The sequence below is a fragment of the Chrysochloris asiatica genome, unplaced genomic scaffold (assembly GCF_000296735.1).
Source record: "Chrysochloris asiatica unplaced genomic scaffold, ChrAsi1.0 scaffold00146, whole genome shotgun sequence".
In the NCBI taxonomy this organism is placed as follows: Eukaryota; Metazoa; Chordata; class Mammalia; order Afrosoricida; family Chrysochloridae; genus Chrysochloris; species Chrysochloris asiatica.
Genome location: NW_006408664.1, coordinates 3,845,732 through 3,855,145, shown reverse-complemented (window position 1 = coordinate 3,855,145; position 9,414 = coordinate 3,845,732). Strand labels below are relative to the sequence as shown.

The following is a 9,414-nucleotide window of genomic DNA, read 5'->3' as shown; positions in this document are numbered from 1 at the left end:
TCTTGTAAGTACACTGATATGGGCAGGATGGGCTTACAAAAAATGGTTTTATCGCTATAACTAATAGGGATCATTTTTATTTAAAAAATGAAATTCTGCTGACATACTGCAAAAAATTTTATGGACAGTCATTTGGGTGTCACTCTCTTTGTCAGTGTTGACCTGTGCAGATTGATGCCACTGGCTGTTAGGTATCACAGAGAAGCTTTGCTTTGTGGGTAGTGTTTATGAGTCTGAATTGTGGTCCTGGAGTAAGGGAGGGCCCCCTATCTCACCACATTTGACGTTTCTGAAGTTGTGATACTCACACACTGAGGACCTGCATTTTTTAGAGGATTGTTGGAGACAGCACTTAGCAACGCACCTGAGAACTAGAAAGCTCAATTCAATAAAATTCAACACTATGCATAGGCATGAGGTAATGACCAAGAAAAGGATGAAGATCGTTTTCTCCGTGGGTCTGGAAGTGAAGCAGTCCACAGTGTTGGGGCAAGGCTTCAGCTCACACTTCATGAAGTAAGGAACACTAAAGCCACCATACAGCTTATAAAATAAAACCAGAAAGCCAATTTCAAAAACAATTTTAACAATGATACTGAAAAAGTAAGTGTACCACAGGCCCCCATCCATCACACCGGGGCCGACATAGAGTTTCTTTCTGTTCTTTTTCTCTCTACCTTCACAGTAGGCTACATATAGAACCACCAGAAGTGACGGTGTGGAGACTATGATCAGCTGCAAGGCCCAAAACCGAACTTGGGAGATGGGGAAGAAGTAGTCAAAACACACATTTTTACAACCAGGCCGTCTACTGTTGCACTCAAACTCTTTCTCCTCATCTTTCCACACATTCTCAGCTGCTAACATGTAGACCAGCAAACGGAAGATGAATACGACAGCTAGCCATATCCGCCCAATTCCAGTTGAATATTTATTCACGCCACTGAGGAGGTCTCTGAGGAACATCCAACTCATGATTTAGGTTCAAGAAAGACTCTGCAAAAGACAAGAATTTTCTCATGATTTCTCTTTCACTATTTCTGTGGCTTTACTCAACAGTACTAATCAGTAAATATTCATGGAAGATAAATGGCATTATTTCTGCATTATTGTAACTATGGATTAAAATCTCTCTGAGAAGACTGATGGAGTCCTGGTTTGGCAATGTGGGTTAATGCACCAAACTGCAAAGCCATTTGAACTGCAAGTTTGGCAGTTCAATCTCACAAGCTGCTCCTTGGAAACCCTATACAGTGTCACTATGGGTCAGAATTGACAAGATTTAACAACAACAAGAAGACCCATAAGGTATGTTTGTTTCATATAAGGAGATGACACAACAAGTCTACAAACAAAGTTGCTCCCATGCCCACTTTCGTTTGGAATTTGGGTGGCCATCCTTCACACATACACTATTTTATTCTTAAACAATTCTGTGGTTGGCAAAATTTTTCTAGTTTATTGTTCTCCTCTATAGATGGATGAATTTTATTACATTGACAAGAGAACTTCCAGAAGTTCAAGCTGGATACAGAAGAGGATGTGGAACGAGGGATATCACTGCTGACATCAGATGGATCTTGGCTAAAAGCAGAGAATACCAGAAAGATGTGTGCCTGTGCTTTATTGACTACTCAAAGGCTTTTGATTGTGTGAATCATAACAAGCTATGGACAGCGTTGTGGAGAGTAAGTGTTCCAGTACGCTTAATTGTACTCATGAGGAACCTGTATATAGACCAAGAGCAGAGCAAGGGAGCAAACACCAAATGGTTTAAAGGCTTTTGATTGTGTGAATCATGACAAACTGTGGACAGCATTGTGGAGAATGAGTGTTCCGGAACACTTAATTGTACTCATGAGGAACCTGTACATAGATCAAGAGCAGAGCAAGGGAACACCAAATGGTTTAAAATTAAGAAAGGTGTGCGTCAGTGTTGTATTCTTTCACCACACTTATTCAATCTGTATGCTGAGCTAATAATCTGAGGAGCTGGATTATATGAGGAAAAACATGACATCAGGATTGGAGGAAGACTCATTAATAACCTGTGATATGCACATGATACAACCTTGCTTGCTGAAAGCGAAGGGCATTTAAAATACTGATGAAGATCAAAGACCACATCCTTCGGTATGGGTTTCACCTCAATGAAAAGACTGAAGTTGTCAAAGGTTTCTCTTGCTCGGATCAACCATCAACACTCATGGAAGCAGCAGTCAAGAAATCAAACGACGTATTGCATTAGGCAAATCTACTACACAAGACCTTTTTAAAGTGTTCAAGAGCAAAACCTGACCCAAGCCCTGATATTTTCAATAACCTCATATGCATGTGAAAGTTAGGCAGTGAATAAGGAAGACCATAGAAGAATTGCTGCATTTGCATTCTGGTGTTAGAGGAGAATATTAAAAGCACCATGAACTGTCAATACAATAAACCAATCTGTGCTGAGGGAAATGCAGCCAGAATACTCTGCTCCTTGGTAGCCTGGGTGGCCAGGCTTCGTCTCTCATACTTGGGACATATTATCAAGAGGGATCAGTCCCTGGAGAAAGACATCATATTTGGTAAAGTGGAGGGTCGGGGAAAAAGAGGAAGACCCCCAACGAAATGAATCGGCCCAGTGACAGCAGCTCAAACGTAGCGACAATTGTGAGGTTGGTGCCGGACCATGCAGTGCTTCGTTCTGTTGTGCACAGGGTCACTATTGTTCACAACAATAGATGGATGGACTTTGTTACTGGTCTGGGAAAAACTAGATACAAATTCCAAAGTGACTCTGGTACCTTGAGATATCTTTCATATCTTTGGAGTTGTAGTCCCTACTTACTTTTTCTAATTTATTAATGTCCCTCCTCAACCCTTAAGAATTGTTCCCTACCAGCTGCTCCCCAGAAACCCTGTGCAGGGTTACTATGAGTCAGAACAGACTCAATGGCACTTATCAACAACAAAACCTGTTCCTAAATCCTTTGTTCCATACCTACAGCTGACTTAGCAATAATTTTATACTGAAAAGAATCTCCAACATGAACCTCCATGAATTTACGCTTCCTAACCCTTTCAGACTTCCTTACAGCCATGTCCAACTTCCCCTTACTCCCCAGTTTGGAGGGAAAGCTCTGTTTTCTCTTGCCTCGTAATAATTATTCAACTCAACATCCCATTCTCAATCAGTTTTCCCTATTTTATATTCTGTAACTTCAACCTCCACTGTCCTTTTCCTCTCAGCATATGAATATGCTTTAAGTATTGTTCAATTTTAGTGGGGAGAAATCTCCATACCTTCTCTTTCTGACAACCACTCTATCTTCCTTAATCCTTTGTCTCTATGCCCTCAACTATTACTTACCCAACTCCCTCAGCCTAGTATTTCTACTCACCATTGCACTGAAGTCTTCTGACTAAGGTCAGCATTACCACCAATTACCACATCTGGACATCTAACTCTCAGTTTTCTGTGACATGTGACACTGTTCCCTGTACTAGGGCTCTTGAGCAGTTCAGCCTTGACTCCATACTCCTACACCTTCCCTTCTTGTGAGTTTCCTCTAATTGTGCCACCTCAGTTTTCTTGGATATCTGTGCCCTTTTCACCACATGTTCTTGCTGGAAAATCTCATACATTCTCATGGACTCAACTACTGCCTTTGGGTTCCTGATTCCCAAACCTTTGGCTTCTTCCCAGGTGTCCAAATCTAGGTTGTAATCTCATGTCCCACAGACTTCCCAAATTTGATATGTTTACAGATGAATTTCTTATGAGCTTCCTTTTCTTTGAAATTCCTTGTCTTGTTGAATGACATCACCCAAACCCAGGTACCCAAGCCAGAAATCTTATATTCATCCTGGACCCTTTTCAAAATTATTCTTCTGATTCCCCCTAAATATCTCTTACATTCATCTCTAAGTCACCACCGAAATCTCTCTCACCTAAACTCTGTGGGATGGCCCTGGTTTGTATTTTGCTTGTTAGATCCATCAATATGTTCAGCACTTGATTCAGTGCTCTTATGTTAATCTCTCACAACCGCCCAGGAAGGAGTGATTTTGTCTTTTAGTGGTTACAGTTGTTTTGTTTTTAATGAGAAAGCAGATTCTGATATATAAAGTTACTTTCCCAAAATCACAAAGTAAGATGCGATTGGAGTCCATTACTCTAAAAATAGAGTTTCTCAACAGAGATACTATTAACAAATAATTCTTTGGCAGGGCTGTGTATGGGATGGGGTTTGGCAGCTGGAAGGCTATCCTGGGCATTGTAGAATGTTTAGCAACATCCCTGGATTTACTCACTAAATGCCAGTAGCCCCTGACCTGAACCCCATGTGAAAACAAACAATGTCTCCAGACATGGCGAATGCCCCTCAGATTGAGAATTGCTCAACTATTGCTCTAAACTTTCTATTATAATCAGAAGATATGAGCTAAAACTCTAGGTCTGCCACTTTTACTATTAATTATAAATTGCCTTCTCTATAGAATCAGTCAAAAGTGTACCATGGAAATGACAACAGGTGAAGGAAGCCAGGTGGTTAAGAAAATTATAACAGTACATCTGTCAGACCACATCACATTATTTCTCAAAGGAAACAATATGCAGCAAGCCCACATGAGAAAATGCATGAAGCAAGTCCTGAGAAAATGTATGAAGGTTAAAGGGTGTTCTCAGAGGAAACAAAGATACAGGAACACAATGCTCTATTCATCAGGGAATAAATACTTCAATATCCTTGGTTTTCAGAACACAAACAAAATTGTATTAAGTAAAAAGGATTCTCAAATCCACCTCAAAAGTTAATGTCTCTATGAATTATTAAAACAAAGCCTCAAAGATTAAAAAGGGGAAAAATGGTATTATGTTTCTCTGTGACATGTGTCACTGGGAATTTATCCATATTACCTCAGGGATGTTTGTGTAATATTACAAAACACCTGTTGTAATATAAGTGCCTTGTTAGAATTTTTAAAGAAGGGAGAAAGAAAAAAAGTAAATCCAGAGTGTTTTGCTTAAAGAAACACGGTAAGAAAGCAAATGACCTTTGAATAATATCAGAGAACTGACCCCATCAAATGTGTCAGGATTCTGACATTCATTTGACTAATAAATGTCCATCTTATCTTCAAATTCTTTGCTGACGGAAAGACCATAACTTTTCTCAAGAGTGTGTTCTAATGATAACTCACTTTGAACAGGGGTGGTTTTAACATAAAAGGTAAGAGCCTGGGTATAGAACTGAGCCTCTGAGGTTCAAGTCCAAGCTCACCTGTGAGGATAATAGTACCTATATCCTTTATGTAAGTTAATATGTGTAAAGTTCTCAAAACAGGATGGGGTACATGATATGTGTGCTCAATGAGTATTAATATTATTATCAGTCTCTTATTTTTGCCATTCAAAACCCTTTCTTTGTGTCAAAGTAAAATCTTATTAATATGTTTTTTTTCCTCTAGCCCTGTTCCTGTGAAGGTATACATGGTTTGTTAGAAATCGCCATATAACAGCTCTTTAAACATGTGAAAACAGTGCAGTTATTTTTTTCTCTTAATGTATTAATTCCAGATGATCTCCTTTTTTTTTTTTTAAATGAAAATAAGCTTTGATACATCAAGTAATAAATACAAAGCTGCAAACAGTTTGAGAATCATTTTCCCCTCCAACTGTTTCTAATAACTTACAAGGACAGAACTGAAATCTACACATTGTCTGAATATGAAAAATTTGGGGGGTCCTTGTTAGGTTTCGGTCAATTGCTCTTTCCTCTGTATTTATAACTTGTGTATTTTTTAAATTTGATTTCAAAGCACTAAAAGTCATGTAAATGCTTAAGCAAAAAAGTTCTGTTAAGCAGAATCTACATTGGATGGCAAACCCTTATTTTTTTTTAAGGGTTTTTGATTTACCTGATATCTTAAATTGGGAATTCAAAGATTTTTTTTAAATTTTTCAGTTTCCACGCACTGTTTCTAATGTCTCCATCTTCCCATGTCTTTCTCCTTTCTCTTAAGAAGTAGCAGTTAACTTCAATAGGAATTTAGTTTGAAAAAATCATCTAATCAGACATCTTCAGAAAGTAAGACATCCAGTGTCAGGAATACTTTTGTGAAAATTTCCCCAAACAAGTTATTCCTCAACATTTAGTCCAAATTAAAAGTGTGTGAATGGGGAGTGAGTTGTGAAGAGAACTACTTAAAATATAAGAAAACAGTTTGTTAGGTGGCTAGCTCACAGCAATCCTATAGGACAGAGGTGAACTGCCTGCCCCCTTCCTAGGATGTGCTCTTTATAGGAGCTATTGAACCCACTGCTGGTGGGTTCAAACAGCACTTTCTGGTTAGCAGCCACTTACCCATTGTGCCCCTAGGATTTCTTCAGGATTCAATAGCGATACCCAGTGCTGTTGGATCAATTCCGACTCACAGTGTCCCTAGAGAATTGATTAGACCTGCCCCAAAGAGTTTCCAAGATTTTTAATCTGTACAGAAGCGGACTACACAAAATTATAATCTGTACATCTTTCTCCTGCAGAGCAGCTGGTTGCTTAGAAGAGCCAACATTTTGGTTAACGACTGAGCATTTAACCACTATGCCACCAGGAAAAAATGTTTTGTTGTTGTTAAGTGCTGTTGAGTCGGTTCCAACTCATAGTGTCACTGTTTGGGGTTTCCGAGGAGCTTCTGGTGGGTTTGAATCACCTACCTTGTAGTTAGCAGTCCAGCACTTATCCTACAAGGAGCGCTTGTATAGCGTAGTGGTTATGAATCGGGCTGCGAACTTTAAGGTCAGCAGTTCGAAACTACCAGCTGTTCTACAGGAGAAAGATGAGGCTTTCTGCTCCTGTAAAGATTTACAGCCACAGAAACCCTGTACAGGGTCACTATGAGTCGAACTGACTCCACAGCACATACCCAACCAACCAACTTATCCTCCAGTGCCATACCAGAACTCCAAGGGAATAATGTTGTTGCTGTTAAGTGCCATTGAGTCAGTTCCTATATAAAGTTTCCAGGAGTCCTGGTGTGGCACTGTGGGATAAAGCACTGGATTGCAAGGTCGGTGGTTGGTTTGAACCACAAGGTCAGTGGTTCAAACTCACCAGCTGTTTCTTGAAAACCCTATACAGTGTTGCTATGAGTCAGAACCTACTCAGCTGCACCTAATAACAACATAGGATTTTCAATAGGATTTTCAAGGAGTGGCTGGTGGGTTTCAAACACTGACCTTGCTGTTAGCAGTCCAGTGCTTATCCTATAGCTCCACACCAGGAAATAATATAGGCCCATATAAACTGAACATGCAAGCAGAACAGTTTATATAGAGAATAGAAAAGGAAGAACAACAAAATATTAACAATGCTTACCAATGGATAAAGTTCTTATGAATGATTTTATTTTTTTCCAGTATTCTTTGTATTTTCTATAATTTCCCCAATAAGAATATACAAAGTTGAACTGGAAAAAAAACAAACAACAAAACCATATAAAAAAGAAACAGTAAGAAATCAGCACGCGATTGCTCTTTCTTATGTGTATATCTGGTTTTTGTAATAATTGAAGAAAGTTGTTTATAAAGTAAATTCAGCAATCCAGACCTCTTCTCTCTGAGCTCCAGCTGTGTCCTACCTCCACTAGGATGTCTTCTCAGAAACTTCAAGCAAATTCTTGCTGTTATTTACTTGCCCCAACTCCACTCCCCCCAAAATACAGCTCCCTCTCCAGTGCCCTCTGTTCAGTAAACTGTACCAACAATCCACCTAAGTGTTGAAGCTAGAAAGAAACTTGGAAACTGTTCTTTTCCCTTCCCTCTGTCCCAACCCCCACTTCCAATTTATACCCAAGTCCAAAATATATCCCAGGATGTTTTACTCTCTTCATCTGCATTGCTACCACCCTAGTCAAAGCCACCCTCATCTCCTGCCAGGAACACCATAATAGCTCTGTAACTGTCTTCTCTTATTTTTCATTTTGGCATCTTCCAATGCATTCTCTCTTTGGTGACATTGAAAATAGAAATTATATCATCTCATTTCTCTGCTTAAGACCTTACCAAGACTTTACATTGTATTTAGGGTAGAAACAAAAAAATGCCCAATACTTAACCTGAATTACAGAAGCCTGTACAGTGCTGCTGTCTATCCAGCCTCATCTTGCACCTCTCCAAGGTACAGTGAGTTACTACCTTCAGGTCCTACATCCATTCTGTCCCTCCTGCCTGTAAAGCTCTTGTCCCTCTACCCCTAGCTCCAATAGTACCTCCTCAGAGAGGCTTTCCCTGATCCCACCAATCTGTGGTATTCTTGCTCATAATATTGGATTCACAACAACCCTATGGAGGGGAAAGTATAGTTAATTCCTCTGGTTTTTCTGGATTACATGTCCTTTGAAATTATCTGATTCTCATTACCCATATTTACTAAATGACTTTCTGAGTAACAACTTCCTTCCCCAGATTCCCTAAATGTTGAAAGAAAGTTGTCCTGAGACAACATAAAGAATTTCAATCACTGAAGAGCTGAATCCCCACTGTAATGAGTCGGTATCTACTGTTTAAATCAGGTTCCTTAGGGCTTGGGAGTCTTGGTGTAGTACTATGGATTAATGCGCCAGACTACAAAGCCGTTTGAACTGCAAGGTTGGCGGTTCAAGCTCACCAGCTGCTCCTTGGAAACTCTATACAGGGTTGCTATAGGTCGGAACCGAATCGATGGCACTTCACAACAACAACAAGGGCTTGGTCAAGGTAGATAAACTCCCTGGAGCAGTCAAATTCTGAGTAAACTGTAAACTTGAGCTTTAGAATTTTTGGAACTGAGCCCAGATCCTGACTGTGGTGATACCACTCAGTCATGGGTTAATAGTGGGTCCATCCCTCTCTTAGCACAGGATGAAGGAGTTGTCATGCCAGCAACCTCTGTCCCTTCAGAGTAGGCTTCATCTGTGTGGTTCAGACAATTCCCAAGCAAGCTAGCCTCCAGATAGGAAGGCAGGCAAGGTGGTTCTACCAAGTGTCCTTTCTGTCCTCAGAATGGGCACAAACATGGTCCAAGAAACCTTGGCACCACCGGGAACCAGAAAGCTGCTTTATCTTTACCAAGATGCACTGCTTTGAAATTTCTGTCTCAGGGGTACTGGATTTCCAATTGCCTTTGGACCACCAGTGACAGGCCCTGGAAAGGCCATCAACGTCCACACCCAGCTCCTTTCAACTCTTAGTAACAATATCCATCCTTGGGAAGCGTTTGATTGTTTCCTGTGCATTTCACAGCAACCCATGTAACCTTCACTTCCATCCTCCACAACGTGCAAGATGTGTGGTGTGACCTCCAATTAAATGATGAAGAAACCAAAGCTTAGAGAGGTAAGAGACTCTCCCAATAAGTGAGCACACACACACGCATACAAAGGAGGAAG

The 9,414-nt window shown here is 40.2% G+C and overlaps 1 protein-coding gene across 1 annotated transcript; it reads right to left on the bottom strand.

The window, feature by feature from the left end:
* Nucleotides 1-225: 225 nt before the first annotated feature.
* Nucleotides 226-975, bottom strand: GJB7 (gap junction protein, beta 7, 25kDa). The gene has a single exon (XM_006870666.1). The coding sequence runs from the start codon at nucleotides 973-975 to the stop codon at nucleotides 226-228; it is 750 nt and encodes a 249-aa protein (XP_006870728.1).
* Between the last annotated feature and the right edge of the window lie 8,439 nt (nucleotides 976-9,414).

Coding starts and splice junctions, on each gene's coding strand:
- GJB7 (XM_006870666.1), bottom strand. CDS start 975: ATGAGTTGGATGTTCCTCAGAGACCTCCTCAGTGGCGTGAATAAATAT.